At 48.0% G+C, this 16,053-nt stretch overlaps 1 protein-coding gene across 1 annotated transcript in view; it reads left to right on the forward strand.

Moving 5' to 3' along the window:
• Positions 1 to 9,057, forward strand: part of EEPD1 (endonuclease/exonuclease/phosphatase family domain containing 1) — a 67,294-nt gene extending 58,237 nt beyond the window's left edge. Inside the window, exons 4-7 of the mRNA XM_009464426.2 lie at positions 1,200 to 1,334; positions 2,627 to 2,759; positions 8,265 to 8,459; positions 8,568 to 9,057. Of these exons, the coding sequence (XP_009462701.1) occupies positions 1,200 to 1,334; positions 2,627 to 2,759; positions 8,265 to 8,459; positions 8,568 to 8,767 (663 nt within the window). The 3' untranslated portion in view covers positions 8,768 to 9,057. The remainder of the gene's footprint in view (positions 1 to 1,199; positions 1,335 to 2,626; positions 2,760 to 8,264; positions 8,460 to 8,567) is intronic.
• The last annotated feature ends 6,996 nt before the right edge of the window (positions 9,058 to 16,053 follow it).

A 16,053-nucleotide genomic window follows, 5' to 3' on the forward strand; every position in this document is an offset into this window, starting at 1 on the left:
ATGGGAAGTCAGCAGAGCAGATAGCACTTGTTTATTGCAGCTGAAATGGACAAAACTCTTCCTTGCGATGGATTTAACTACGATTTGCTAAGGAAAGTGGGTTTGCATGATACCAAGGAAAATGACGTCTGGGTGATGGGAGGAGAGACTGACAGGCTTTGAATTAGATAGCACTGCTGGTGTGACTGGGGCGGGCAGCTTTCTGAAAATGCCAACTCCATGTCCCAAAGTAATCAAAAAAACCTATGCAGGATGATAGAAACAGAGCTGAAAGCAGGAGAGAGCTGAGCATGAAACATTCGAGCTGGAAAAGAGACAGAGAAGATTGACAGGGCTGAGAGGTCTAGACCAGATTTCATGCCAAGAGACTCAAGGAGCCTGGATATTTTTAGCTTGCGGGCGACAGAAATCTGTGAGATGGCATACGCCGTGGGGAGAAGGAGCAACTGTGCGCAGCATCGTCTGCCACAACCCTAGCAGTCGCCCGGTGAGACCACAAGGCACTGAGCTCAGGGTTAGACAAACAATCCTTATTTTCCTGTGGGTAATAAACTAGCTCGTTATTGACCACGCTCAGAAGAATCCGATGCCTTGCCTGGACTCAGAGGAAACGAGGACTGTATCAGCCCAAACACTTGCACAAGAGGCAGCATCTTTATCTTTCACCCCTGCGGCAGTCCTGAACGCGCTCTACCTGTGTAAGATAAAACAGCTTATTAAATCATTGGCTGGACCGAGCAGTGCTAAAGTTACCTGGGTGTCCAATAGCCAGCGTACAGACACGAGGGGCTGTGGGTAGCAGAGCAATATGGGTTTTAGCCTGGTGCGCTCAGTTTTCGGTGAAGTCAGTGGAGCTGCCCGGGAGGCGTTCCTCCCACATATGGTGGGGGTTTTGGCCGGGGTGAGATAAAGAAGTGTTTCCACCTGTTCTCTTTATCTCCTACTGATAGCCTAGGATGCTGTTTCTGCTTTCCGCTTGTGCACAGCGAGCTGGGCTTCCTGCAGGCGCCAAGCCCAGATATAAACCTGCATCATCTTTTACCGCCTCTGCAAATTTTGGGAGTGATGTACACCACTGCCAACAGAAACAGTGGTACTCAAACTTGGGGGTGAAAGTTTCATCTTGGGAGCTGTGTTTGGGCAGAATGTTTTGGTTTTACCTTCTTACTACTAGCTTTTCTCTTTTTTTTTAATTCCAGGGAGTTGAATATTCTGGCTTCCTCTGGGACACCACAGCTGGCATTGAACTGAAAGATGCCTCATCTCAGGAGAGTGCACAGACTAACGGCAATGGGAAGCACTCATATCCTCACCCATATCTTGCACATTTCAAGGTAACTGCCATTGCACCAAGCGACCCTTGCAGAGTTTAGCTTTTGTTAAAAAAAATTGAGTAAGATGGAAAGAGACGCAATCTTCTAACAGATAAAAATTTGCATGGGGCTCTAACCCATGTCATCACTTCAGCACTGTCTCATGGCTTGATTATAGAAAGGTGCTTAGTGGGCCTTAATACATACGGCAGATCACCAGAGTCAGTCCTTTCCCTTGCTCCTGTGGGAGCAAATCCTGCTGCAAGGGAGCATTTGGGCACACGAGGGTCAGTGGATCTCCAGTAGCATCCACAGCCACCGAGAGTGTGACAGAAGTCGCCAGTCACCTTGTTCTGCTTTTACCAAATTAACACAGCAAGGACGAGGTGCGTATCCAGCAGCAGCCAGCCACAGGGCTGTGATTCTTGTCAGTGCCACGAATTGTGAGTGGAGAGAGGTAAATGTAGGCAGAATGGAGACAAATAGAGAGAGAGAGAACGCACAGTGCTCCTGAGAGGCTCAGGATGATCTGTCTTATATTGCTGGCATACTGTAGAGCTTCCAGTTTGAAGCTTTTTCACTAGGCTGAACCCATCTAAAAGAACATCATGCATTTTGGAAACCGTTCTTGTACATATGCTTGAGTGAACATACAAGCAGAGAGAGCCCGTCTCTGCAGAGGCTGTGATGGAGGGGTCCAGTTTGGGGAACTTGATATCTCTGGTAATGCTTTCAAAGAAACATTAATAAAATAATTATGACTAAATTATTAATAATAATGAAGATTAATTAAGAATGTAAATAGGTCAATATTAGGCATAAGTATTACTTGTGCCAAGTGAGTCCCACAAAGTAAGCAGAAGATTGCAGGGAGCCAACAGCTCCTTTCAAGGTACCTTAAGTTTCTTGGTTAGTCTCTGTGACAGGCAGGGCTAATCACAAGAGAGTAGTAATTAGCGCATGTAATGACCACGACATTATTTGTAGCTTATTAACGACTGTTTTTGCATAAACTGATTTTCATAAGCAGCTGGCTTCTTTCTGCAGCCGTGGTGGAAAGAAGCTGTTTGCTTATGCAAACCAGTTTCCCCAGAACTGAGAGGGTATCAGGTTATTTCAGACAAAGCTGCTGAATGCCTTCCCCGTCTTCCTCCCAAAACCAAGACAAACGAAAACATACCACGTACATAGTGAAGTGAGTCCCAGTCACCCAGATTTATTACCAAAAGTACTGGGAACAAGCATGTGGTTTTGCTTCGTGACCTTCCGTGCCCTGTCTGCATGGCACTGATTTCTCCTCCTTCCTCCCCCAGGTTGGGATGAATGATCTAATGCTGGTTAACCTTCATCTGGCCTTGTCACCCTCGGCGGGAGAGAATACCGGGAAGAACCACGACAGCCACAAACTGGCAGCCTTTGCACAGACTTTGCAGGAGACCCTGAAAGGTAGGGCAGGTTTTTTTTCTGCCAGCTATCACGCACACGCTGGCCAGTTTATCTAATCAAAAGGAATTTTAAAAAAAAAAATAATGTGTCTCAGTGCGAGTTTCACAAATATCCTCATCAGCCTCGCGATTGTCTTTACTGGTATTTATATTTGAATGATGCATGGCGTGGCAAATGTGCTTTTCCCTTGCTCGTTGTCTTATAGTCTTTCCTAATTAACACAAACAGCACAGGGGATCCTACTGGCTTTGGCACCATTTTTTCAAATGAAGTTCATTCTGATTTTACGCTAGTCTAAGAGCAAGTTTGGCAAAAAAAAAAAAAAAAAAAAAGACAAGACACCAGGGTTAAGACCCTATTTTAAGTGCTTTGTGGAAATGACACCTACCTGATATCAGAACAAAGCTTAATGGCTTTTTCCCAAAAGAAATAGGTTCTATATATTTACTTTTTGGGTAATGGGAAGCACTTTGGAAAACCCAATGCAAATCAGGAGATGGCTGCTAATGAGAAAAGAGACCAAATCCTGCTTTCATACCTGGGTGTAATATGTGGGATAATTTTGTTGATCTCAAATAAGATGCTCTGGTTTTACGCCAGAATGAGGGACACCGGAATTTAGATCTGAACTTGAGCAATGTAATAGGCAGCTGAATTTCTTTACCTCATTTCTGAGAATTTGCTTCTTACTTTGAAGCTTGCAAATTAAATTCAATTTCCTATGAAGCAGAACAGCACGTTTCAGATTCTAAATGTTGCTGATGTTGTTATAGGAACAGAAAAATCTAGCCCTTCATTTACTGCTTAACAAAGATGCAAAAGGGCTACAAGGTTATATGCGTGATGATTTTCAGCTTGGCTCAGTTTATCAAGGTTGGTCGCTTGGAAGCATTAATATCCCTCTTGTATAACATGAGGTAGTTGCAGTTTTTATGTGTGTTCTATTGTTTTTCCTCTTGAGCTGCAAGAAGTCAGTCAGAGCTATTTTTAAGTGCTACTGATTTAAGTATTTGTCCACGTACCTTGAAATTGGAAAGGATGAAGGTAAACAAAAGGATTGTTTGTTTAATCCCCAAAGGCTGAACTGAGACACAGATAAATGTGTAGCTCTTCCGAAGTCAACCGAGTTGCATTTCCACTGCATCTAAATTTAGACTGTCGGTGTTAGGGTTTCTCTTTATGTCATGTTTTTATTTTCATATGGCAGGCACATCACTGGAGCATGCTTGTTTTTGGCTTAGTCTTTCACAGAAGAAGAGATCCAGATTCCTCCAAACTTGTGGGATGTAGGTCTTGTTTCTTAAACAAATGGTAGTGCACACGTGTTACTTTGAAGTACTGAAATACCCTGCCAAAATTAATGTCATGCTTAAAATTACCACCATCCTTCAATTTCTTCAAAATTAATCCATAAAATATGGGTAACAAGAACTGATTTGTCTGTGGGTACTGCAGTAAATTTGAGTTTCTGCTCCCACTTTGCTAACAGACGCCTACTCCGTTATCTTTCATTCTTATGAAGAAGCATGTGAGCGTCTGAGGAAATTTGGTTACTATCCACGGCCTCCTGTAATACAGAGCACTAGCGTCCCCGTATTTCTCCCATCAGACCAGTGGGCCCTGGTTCCTTTTTCCCCCTCTTTCTTTCCCTTCAGCAGTACTGGAGAGACGCGGTGGCTGTTGGCTGCTCATAGCTAAGTATTTGAAGCAGCCCTTCTGCCTTCTCTCAAGAGCTCCACCAGTTCCTCTTCAGTGTGGTGTCCTGGGGCAGCACACAGATGCTATTCGGGATGTGCTGGTAGTGCTTGGACCCAGGGTGTTTGCTTAGTCATCTTCTCCCGTCTGGCTTGGCCATATTCCACGGGTTACCAATACATCGGGCACTAGGCTTAGAAGACCTTTGAGAGGCAGTAGGGAGCCTCTTAGCAGCTGATGTGCCATCACATCTTTCTCATCATCTGCTTCTTACTCTCTCCAGGAAGGATTTAGGGGCTTAAGGGTCTGTTTAGTTCAGGAGGGGACTCATTTGGGGCATGGGAAAGTTAGGGAGAGTGTCCTACAGGCATCTCTTTGGACTGCCAGGAAGCAAAGGAGGGTTTCCCGGTTCCTGCAGGAAAGCAGATTTCAACACTGCAGACTTTCTGCAGGCACTGAAAGTCCCTCGGCTGATCGTGTTGACACACCCGGGCTCAGCCGCTGCGGCACAGGGCTGAGTTAAGGCAGCGCTTTGCTTTGCTGGCCGAGAGCCACCCGCAGGCACTGCTAAAAGTCGCTGGTGCTTCAGTGAATTTGAAAATGCATTTGGAAACAGGTCAGACTTTTTCCTTACCTAAAGAGTTCTCCATTGACAAGGGCAGGGTTGCTTTGAGCCCGATGGGTCTGAATGCGATAGCGTGGGAGCACCCCTCAGAGGTAACGGGACATATGCCTGTCTGCCAGAGGCTGTCTGCCACCGCATCCCACCCAGACGGAGGCTCTGGGTCCTTGTGGGACAGTGTAGTCTGTGGGAGGGACCTTGGCAGCAAGAGCTGGGTTGGTGAGGGAGCGCTTGCTGATGAGGAGGAGGAGGAGGAGGACCGGATCGCATCAGCTGAGGAGCCTCTGGCTCAGGCAGCCTCTGCTGCCCAGCCCTGAGGAGGAGGAGCGAGCCCTGCCAGTCTCAAACTCTCATCTCATCCAAAAGAGGAAAATCACATCACAGCACCAGTAGCGTTATCTCCATTTTCTTAGTTCCCACCACTTGATTGTAACTGTGAACATCGTGACCACAGTTTTTGATCAGCTATCATCCATCATTACGGGCAAGGGACCTTCTAGACCTTTTGCTAAGTTTGGCCGAGAGCCGTGGGGGCTGATCCTGAGGCCCCTGAGAGCTGCAGCTGCTGCGTGGTGGCTCTGCTCCCTGCCTCGGCTGAGGGCCCCAGGGGCGATCGATCAGGCGCAGTCACGCACCCGGGAGGATCCAGGCAGGTTTGCTTCCTTCCCTCCCTCTGCTTGATGCCTGGCAGGGTCTCAGGAGGCAGACAAGAGACGAGACTGCCGTGCGTGGCATTGCTGTTGCAGGAGCTGGCAGAGGCAGGAGCAGGGCTGAGAGTGAAGGGGAAATGAAGTTGGTGGCTATCTAGAAAGTTGGTGTTTCCTGCTTTTCGTGCTTAGTGCAGGGCTGCCCGGCCTTTTCCCCGGTGATTTGCAGTCACAGGGAGCCCCAGAAGCTCCTCTGAGAGGGGACCAGAAGCAATCCTTTCCCTCCCTCATGGCAAATTGGGTTTCAGCTTCTTTGACGTGCCCCACCCTGTTCCGTCTGTCAACTTTACACTGCATTATGATTTTATGCTTAGTTATTCTGCATGTAGAATTTTAAACAGGTGAAGAATACAGTGACTCCCTTCCTGGGCATGCCGCAGCCTGACTTCTTACCTCCTTCCGAGCACACGTCCAGGTGCTGGGTCTTTTACCCTCTTCTATTTCTACACTGTTCAGAATGGAGCAGTCAGTTAAAATTTTCACTTTTGAGGTCATATTTTTCATAGATTTTTCATGTAAGGGAAATAGGCTTTTAAGGATTTGCTAAAAGAAGTGCAAGTGTTTTAAGAATGGAATGGAAAAGAATATATTTTGTGGAGGATTGAGATACTGCTGTTAAGATCCCTGCCTCTCCGTCATTTTTAAATACCCTCCCCCAAGGATGTGCTCCAGAGGTTTCCGTAATGGCCTTTCCCCACTTATGTGGCTGAGCTGAAAGCATGGAAGGAGCTGAGCGCTGCCTGGGCCATTAAGCAAGCATTAGTCCTGAAGGACCGAGACAGCATGGTCGCGTTTCAGCCTTCCTGGTCCTGCCAAGAGTGAGATCTTGGGTTTTTGCGACGAGATGCGTGCAAAACCGCCAGCTCCCAGCAAGCACTATCATCCCATTAGACAAGCACTGATTTTTCCTTTGGGTTCTGATGGAGCTTAAAATAGCTCAGGTTCAGGTTTTGGGTTTTTTTTGTTTCTTTTAAAGGTGGGAAGGCCACTGTCATGAACACTTTATAGAATAATATTTAAACCTCATGTCATTTCCAGTATAATTTGTGACTTGCAAAGGGTAGAGAAACTGCAGACCGTTTCACTATCTTTTTGTCGCCCCTCTGCATCTTAGCAAGCAGCATGTTTTGAAGTTTTTGTAAGTCGTACGCTATCAATCTCGCCGCTCTCCTGCCCTTTCCCAATTCATCTTTCATGCAGTGCAAGACAGGAGTGGAATAGATTTTGTTGTTGAACTTGCACTCCCTCTCCTGGCTAGCTACTCCTACAGCAACAGCACAAAGCGAGGTTTATCCGTGAGGACTAGGTATGGTAGAGCTATCCATCCGTCCACCCCATCTCCTCCCACACTTCAATCCCAAGAAGGAAAAAGCTTACAGACTCTCATAGTTCTCTTCTCTGAAGTCAGCTTTGGGATAATTTTTGGTGCATTTGTGCCTCCTTTTAGCATCTTCCTCCTTCTCCAGGACGAAGCTGTAACGCAGCAACATCTCTGATCAGCTCTCAGCACTCTTGAGTTTGTCTTATCCGACATTTCTGGCAGTGGTTTGAGATGGGCCCTGGGACATGTGCATTGTCCTCGTACCTCAGCGCACAGCTGGGATGTCTCCATCTGCAGCTGTGGAGCTAGGAGAGCATACATTGTGGGTATGAAATTAGGGTCCAGAGTTTCTTTTCTCACTTCATTAGGGTTGGAAATAAAATGTAATTGAGGTAATTTTCTATTCACATGAAGACAGGATTTTTTGATAGGCGTTTCAAGTCATTCCCTTTGTTTCTTTGAAAATTCAGCCCTAGACAAAATCTAAGACATCCCAAGTTCAGCAGTATCCCTTCAGTCAGCCAGGCAAAGGAAAGCTGCTGTAGTCAGGGAGTATCCATGTGGTTTGTGAACTCATCTTCTGCCATCAGGCTTGCAGGCTGCTCCTCGGGCTTGGTCCTTGGGATTTCTTATATGCAGAGGGTTAAAATGAGCACTATGCTTTTGGAACTCTGGTATATACCAGCATAAGGCTGTGTCTTCCTGGGATCCTCACAAAAGTGTCCTTGACTCTTACATCAAATCTATAAAAAGACAATGTCAGGACAAGTTAAAGCCAATATGTGTTTCTTGCAGAAAAAGTAAAAAATAAGCTTACAAAGTCACAGGTGTCTAAAACCCTCTAAGATCAGAACTGCTTGTCTTTGAGTTTGTCACTATCAGTGAACAGCAAGCAAAGGACGCCAATATAAGTGAGATGATACTTAAAAACAAGCATGAAGTGTGTACTGGATGGTTTTTATTGTCATGAAGAGAATGGCCATGAGTAAATAACCAGTGAAAAAGGCTTTAAACAGCATTTCTTTCAGGAGTTCAGAGTAAAGTCAGCTTTGCTACTCAGTATTTGTCTTTTTCCTCCTCCCATTTATCCTCTCTCCCTCTTCTGCTTAAGTGATGGATGTCCGTTCCTCCCATTAATTTCTATTTTCCCTGTTTTCTAGGAGAAAAAGACGTCATCATCCTCGGAGATTTTAACCAGGCCCCGGACAGCAGCGACCATGACATCCTGAGGAAGGAGAAGTTCCATCACCTGGTCCCTTCCAGCACCTTCACCAACATCAGCACAAAAAACCCACAAGGATCCAAGTCGCTGGATAACATCTGGATCAGTCGGAGCTTGAAAAAGGTTTTCACAGGTAGAGCTGCTTTTTAGTGAGGTCGTGTAACCTTTAGTTAGGTTAGTGGCATGTGTCAAATTTGGGCAATATTACTTATCTTTTTCTCTGTGATTTTTTTTCATGCAGGCCACTGGGCTGTTGTGCGAGAAGGTCTTACAAACCCATGGATCCCCGATAACTGGTCCTGGGGTGGGGTGGCTTCGGACCACTGCCCCGTGCTCGCTGAATTTTACCTGGAAAAAGACTGGAACAGGAAGGAGGTGACGCGGAACGGGAACGGGGTGACGGTTGAACGCAACGACTCCCACGCTAAGCACGAACGATGACGTGAACCTGAGGATGCCTCTTCTGCTCCCCAGGGAGCAGCTGAAGGCTCTGTTTGCTCGCGGCTCAGCGGCGGAGCAGGACTGCCTCCCCCTCTCCCTCCTCCCCTCACCTAGAAAGTATCAGCAGTTGATTTTGGTGGCCCTGGCTTTGTGCCTCTCCTGGACAGTTGTGGGGCGTCTCGCAGCAGCGGAGCAATCTGCAGCTTTTTCTGGGGACACAGTGGGCATTTCCATGCCTGCAGATGTGGATGAGAATTGTACAGAAAATAAAGTGTACTTTTAATACTGTACAGGATCTTTGCTAAAATGCAGCTGAGCGGGGCTTTGCTGTGAGGGTGAGGGGGGCAGTGATGGTTATTTTCCTTTGCCTCCTTCTAAATTAAGGGAATAAGAGAGGCCTCAAAAAGAGAGACACCATGGAAATTCTTGGCAAGTCACAAATGCTGTTCAGCACCTGCAAAAGCTGCCGGAGCTGGTCCCTACATGACCTGAAATGAGGCCTGAGTGGTCCCTCTGGCTCAGCTTGGAGAGGCCCCATTCCTCCACAGCCCCATGTGGATGTGGGTGCCTCTCGTCCTTCCCTTCCTCTCTCTTGATGCTCCTGGCAGGGTGCATTTTGCCCCAGAAGGGCTTCCTGGAGCTTGGCTTTGGCTTTTTGTTTGGCGTGCAGCATTCAGTGGTGGTGTTTTCCTGCACGCTGGCCTTCATGAGCTGGGAAGCCACCAACTTGTCCCTCTGCAGAACCTGGTCCGCTTCTCCACTGCCCTTTGCTTTGCTCCCTGTTGGTGATCTGGCAGGAACAGCCCATGTCCTCTGGCCCTGCAACTGGCATCAAAGAGGAGATGTAGCCCTGAGTCTTTGTCTAGGAGTCAGTGCTCTGAGCAGGGCTCTGCATCGGGGAGAAACAGGTCATGCAACAGTGGGAGGTCTATAGATGAGCCCACATTCACATGATCGCTGCAAAGGCTGATGCACGTATTGCACCGACCTCTGCCCGTCATTTTTTTTAGGGGTTTTCAATTTCTTCCTCTGGAAGACCAGGCAGTTATGCATCACTTTCCTGAGCTTCGATGCTGCATAAGCCTGGTCCGGGCACCACAACAGGGAGTCTGAATACAGCGTATGGTCATCGTGCATGTGGCAGGGATGGGGTCTGCTTCTAAGGAGGTTTGTTTCTGTGCGTGTCCTGGGTGGGGAGGGCTTCAGTCAGCAAGCTGCCATGACACCGCTGGGGATGGAGCATTCAATTTGCCACCTACATAAAATTTTTCAAGTAGCGATTAATAAACAGTGACCTAGAAGGGAAACATGTAGGGACTGGAAAAAGCAATTCAGCATCTGCAAAAGAAATAGGTTGCGTGTGAAAGGCGCTGAGTTGCCAAGTAGCCCAGCGCCTTCTGCTCTGGCTCCAGATACCCACACAGCACATTTTGCTGCTGAGTGGAAAGGAAAGCTCTCTGGCACAACTCCTTGGTCCGTAAAGGGGAAAATACTCCTGACAGCAGTGCCACACCACAGGAGATGTTGCAACTGAGGGGTTTACAGCAAACCAATATAATATTCCCATAGCATTTTCATTAGTTTTACTTTCTGAAATACCATTTCTTTTCAGGTAGCAACAACTGAGTAAATTCACATGTGAACACACACTGTTGAATAGTTCAAACAGTTTTTCTGACTATATGCAAAACAAAAACTGGAGCAAGATGGAATAGCCTGGAAACTGAAGGAGGCTTCATTGATGTTTCAAGTGGTTAAGTCAAGTCAATGATTTAAGAGTTCAGAGCATCAGACCAAAAATGCATCTTTACTTGCTCAGCATTCCCTCTTGAAAATGGGAGGTGCAAGCATTTGCCCCAGGTCATTAAAGAAGCCAGCGGGAGAGCTTGGCTCCAGCTTTCGTTCTGGATCCTTGCTGCTGCTTTGTCCTTTTCCAGCAGGCATGATTTTGCTGCCCCGCCTTAATTTGTGCAGCACCAGATTCCCCAAGCAACTCTCACTGGACCACTGCAAACTATAGATGAGGATGCAAGAGAGTTGCCTTGGTCAAATGAATATCACACGGGGAGAATGGCAGTAAAATCCCCAAGAACACACTTGTACCAACTCATGTTTGGTAATGTTTCCCCGCTATAGACGTGTTTGGAAGCTGAAATGACTTCACACCTCCAGAAATAAAACTTGAGAGGGCCAGACCCCATTTAGTCTGCTGCGGGTGTAGATAAACGCAGAGGCCCCGAAGCCTAGAGAAGCACCTGCAGTCTCCTGTGTGGGTGGTAGTCTGCAGGCAGCAATGCTCGCAGTGGCAGGAGGGGCCCTTGCTTTGGCTCGTGAGTTGCCGATTAGCATGGGCTGCCAGCAGGAGAAATGAGCTGAGTCAGCCTTAACCCATGTGTGAGCTGTAGGGAAGGTTAATGAGGCTGGTCTGTGGCCCGGGGGTTGCTCAGCCCAGCCCACTGCGAGCCCTCTGGAAAGGCAATTATTTGGTGAATGATTGGAGTAAGATGGGTCCTACAGGGTCAGAGGGAGGAGGATAGAGGAGTTTGATACCTACAGGTGGAGCTCTGCCTTGCATGGAGCATCAGTACAAGGTATGTGCCTGGTTACTTCATGCTGGGAATCAGCAGTGCTTGATGGTCTTGATGGTTTCACTGGTTTTGAAAAGCTTGCTTTGCTTTTTGTGTGCCACATCCTGGGAGGATGATGAGGTGCTTGTGAGCCTGTTGGATTTTGGAGTTTCCAAGAGCATTTGTCATGTTATGGTGGTTCAGAAGCTGAAGAGGTTGCTGTGGGAGCAAACCTGAATAGCAATTTTATTTCAAGATGCTTATAGCAGAAGCGAGGCTAGCTCAGCTTTCTGTAGCTGTATTGCCCTGGCAGCACCAAGGGAGGCAGCAACAATGGAGGCGGCACTGAAACAGTGAGTCTTTCTTGCAAAAGGCCTGGTACAGGCTCTACACCTCACACGTTTTGTGCTCCCCTCAGGAGCCCAGATTTTGTGAGGCTGGGTCCTGCCTTGTAAGTAATGTTACCAGTGGCTACAGACTGATTTGGTCCAGACTTATTTTTTTCTTAAGTATAGTCACTTCTGGAAGGCAATTCAGCTCACCTGTGTACGTGCCAGCCTCGGACCTCCCTGGCCAGATGACATGGTGACAGCTGATGTGCAGCCCGTGGTCCCTGCGGTGCCTGCGGCTGGTGAGGCCCCGCAGCGGTGGCTTCTGCAGGGGAGATTTGTCCTCATCCTAGCAGCCTCTGAGAGGACAGGCGGCTCCTGGTGGGGCACGGTTGAGTTTTCAAGTTGAACTTCCACCTTTTAATACTTGATGGAATAAAAGCTTAAAGCAGTGCCCTGCTCGCCCAGGCTGAGGAGGGGCACGTCTGCTGTTTGGCCTCTCCTCTTTGCTCCCTGTGGCGAAAGCTTTTAAAATATCCACAGCCTGATTATTCTCCTTTCTTACTTGCTCTGGCCTGTTTGCTTCAGGGAAAAGCCTCTGCTTTGTCCTGTGGGCTTGTTAGGAGGATTTATTTGGCAAAGGTCCATTTGGTCACTTGGCTTTGCAGTCTTGTGCCAAGCAGTGCCGCAAATGGTCTAAAAAAAGGAGTTGCGATACAGGAGGAGTATTTTGGAGAGTTGCTAAAAACCTCTGAGGAGCAAACACAACTAAATAACTGTCCTGGAAATGAACTTCCAAAAACTGGGTCGTGGCAGCAGTGGGTTGAATGAATCCTGGTGCAGCAGGGGTGGAAGCTTGATCACACAAGGTAACCAGCCTTGGTCTCGGCACTCCTGAGCCGTCGCAGGAATTGGTGCTCAGCATTCCTAGAAAAGGACAGAAAAAGGGTCAGCCCAGGGGATTTCAAAGTTTTCCTAGACATCGTAATGCCTTCTTTTGAGAATGAGTTGATTTTTTGTTTTAAAACTGGTGTCTTGAAGAAGCACGCTGGCTGTGGGCAGGAGCCTGACGTGATGGGAAGCAGCTGCTGTTCCCTGGGGGCACTTCAGGTCATAAATTCAAGCACTCAGAAATTGGGTGGAAATGTCCCATATTTAGGTTATGAGCTTTTCCTTGGCTGCAGGAAGCAAGGCAAAGCCATGCAGGCATTTCCCGGCCTTTGACTTTCCAGATTTCACACTTTCACATGAAGTTTCTAGATGGGAAAAACTTCTTAGGAGGTGTGCGTTCATTTGTTTTTTCGGAAGCAAAACGCAAAGTTCTCCCCCGTGCGAGGAGTCACATTGACTGTGAAGCAGGGCTCTCGTGGGAAACAGCCTGCAGCAGCTTTTTTCATCCTCAGAAGAGGTGCAGCGGCGAGTCTTTGTGAATCTGCACAGCTCTCGCCGCCGCCGCTCAGCAGCTCTGGGCTGTGTCCCACGTCCCGCAGAGCAGGACAGGACCGCAATTGCAGACGGAGCCATCGGCTGTGTACCCCAGCCTGTGCCGCTGTCCGGCTCCTCTGCTCATTCAGATGGGTTTGGGTTGGGTTTCCTCCCTCCCCCTTAAAACACTTTAGGAGATAATAAGGCTTCACAGCTTATAACATTGGAGCCACTGAGAACGTACCGTGTACGAGGGAATGGCAGGTGACCTCATGGAGGTGTTGCTACAATCCTTTTGCTGTTCCCAGCAACATGTTGGCTGCTGCCAGTTACTGCCTTGGTTATAAGTCATGTCAGGAGGCTGCAACTCTGCGATCGGGTGCCTCTTATGAGAGGCCACACATATATAGGACAGTGTATAATATAAAGACATGGACATTCATAGAATCATTAAGGTTGGAAAAGACCCTTAAGAACATTGAGTCCAACTGTTAACCTATCACTGCCAAGTCCACCACTAAACCATGTCCTTGAGCACCACATCTACCCGTCTTTTAAATACCTCCAGGGATGGAGACTCAACCACTTCCCTGGGCAGCCTGTTCCAATGCTTGACCACCATTTCGGTGAAGAATTTTTTCCTAATGTCTAACCTAAACCTCCCCTGCTGCAGCTTGAAGCCGTTTCCTCTCATCCTATCACTCGTTACTAGGGAGAAGAGACCGACCCCCACCTCGCTACAACCTCCTTTCAGGTAGTTGTAGAGAGCAATAAGGTCTCCCCTCAGCCTCCTCTTCTCCAGACTAAACACCCCCTGCTCCCTCAGCCGCTCCTCATAAGACTTGTGCTCTAGACCCTTCACCAGCTTTGTTGCCCTTCTTTGGACATGCAAGCATTCAAGCAGACCCTTTTTCTCAGCAGGTTATAACATGAGGGGTTTGTTTCTTTGGTTTTTAGGTTTTTAAGTCTTAAGTTATTTTTACCTCCATATCTGGAAGTAAAAAAGCTCCTGCGTAGAATCAAAGTAGCTAAAAGGACTTAATCCTGAGTACTGACAGATTACACGTACACTTAACGAAATATGTGGCTGGGTGACCCTTTGATGTCCCATCCTTCTGGCCATCTCGTAACCCTGCATGATGAGATGTTCCCAGCCTGAGGGATGTCCAAAGGGGTCTCTTTTATCAGCTGTGTGAAAGCACAGACCTTGTTTAAAAAGAAAATTAAATGGAATGTGCACAGACCTGAATTGCAATATTGCTCAAACCTTGTGTGAAGAAATAACACAAGGAGCACCAGCACCGAGCTCTCCGAGCATTTTCCCACCAGTTTTTATGAAGTGGCCTTCAAGGGAACTCTTCCTTCTCCAGACCATCCCTTCAGACCTCCTTCACCCCTTGGCACGCTGGTAGACAAGAAGGGCTGCCTTGCAGCTGGGTGGTTACATTATGTCCCCCCTTCTCTTATTGCTTGAGGTTATCGGCCTGCTCCCACGAAGATCACTCACAGTATGTGCCTGGCTGGGCACCTCAGTACTCTCGCATACTCTCACTTGGGGGAACCTTCACCTGATTCTTTCAACTGTAGGACTATTATTCATTTTCCTAGTAATTTTTTGGTCGTGCTACTCTTCCCCTTTGCACGTGAGGTTTCCCCAGCTGCTTTAAAGGGACTTCTCACCCTGTCCTCATCCACCCACGTGCTCCCTTGGCTCAGGGAGGTGCGGGCGGAGAAGCGCTTGTGCTAGGTCTCCTCCCTGCCTTCCGCCCTGCACCTGGGGGGAGGTACAGAGGCGTATGTGGAGACCTGCAGGGCAGCAGTACTGGGCAGCTGATGCACACTGTGCTTTTCCCTGTCTGTCGCCTCTGGGGGGGAGAGAGTAGTGCATCTGCTTCTAGCACCATGCTTTGCTTTATGCTTAGAAATAAGCCTGTCCCACCAAGCTGGGGACCTGCCGTCACTCCTTTCTCTCTGCAGCAGGAAGGTAGCGATGTAACAGGCAGGGGAGGTGTGACCAGAGCTACACATAACCACATTTTTCACTTCAAAACATAAGGAAAAAGATATTTTTTTTTTTGCTCTTGGGACAGTTGAGGACCCATGAAGGAGCCTTGAAGAGTCAGGGGGGTGGAGGGGATGTGTGAGAGACTGCAAATGCACGGGGAGTGGGGGGATAGCGGGAGCATGCCAACAGACAGGCAGGAACGGCACGGGGGCTCCCCAAAGTGACGCACGTCTAGGACACAGCTGCAACATGGAGGGTCCTAAGGAGAAGGGTAGAGAAATGTCTGAGCAAGGATGCTGGGAGCTGGAAGAGTGTGGGGCAGAGAGGGACTGGGAACGGAGGAAGGATGGTGATGGGAGAGCAGATGGAGAAGTGAATCACAGCTGGAGGCTTCTCCACGCGTGGTCCTGTGTGTCTGGTGACAAATCTTGCCCAAACCTGGAGAAGCTTCTTTTCTGAAATCTGTAAAGGAAGATAAAAAATACGGGGGACCTCAGCTTTAAAATATTGGCGGGTGGAGAGGAAGGAGAAGAGGTTGACTCATAGATCACATACGGATTTTTTTTTTTGGTGGGTAGGAGTGAATTGACTTACTTTCTAGGCTCAGAGATGGATGGTGTGGTAGTAAACGTATTTTTGAGATAAAAAGGAAGGTGAAAGACTGGGACTAAATAAACAGCCTGAAGGATGAGTGCTAGAGACCAGGACAAAATCCAAGCAGGAGAAATAAGCAAGTAAGCAGGAGGAGACAGCCTGACCGGTCTTTTGTTTGGGACGTGGTGTGAGATGGAAATTGGGCCCTAAGGTATATACATGAGACCCTCCAAGTGCAATTTTCAGGGTGCTGCTGGGACAGGCCCTGAAGGTGAGCCCAGCTCTGCTGTATCAGAGTAGCTGTGCAGGGGGCTGGTGTTGGCGTGTGCCCTCTGTTTCTCCTCCAAAGCCCCACAGCACCGCACA

Source organism: Nipponia nippon, unplaced genomic scaffold, assembly GCF_047370975.1.
Source record: "Nipponia nippon isolate SJK-2023a ecotype South Korea unplaced genomic scaffold, ASM4737097v1 scaffold_1, whole genome shotgun sequence".
Lineage (NCBI taxonomy): Eukaryota > Metazoa > Chordata > Aves > Pelecaniformes > Threskiornithidae > Nipponia > Nipponia nippon.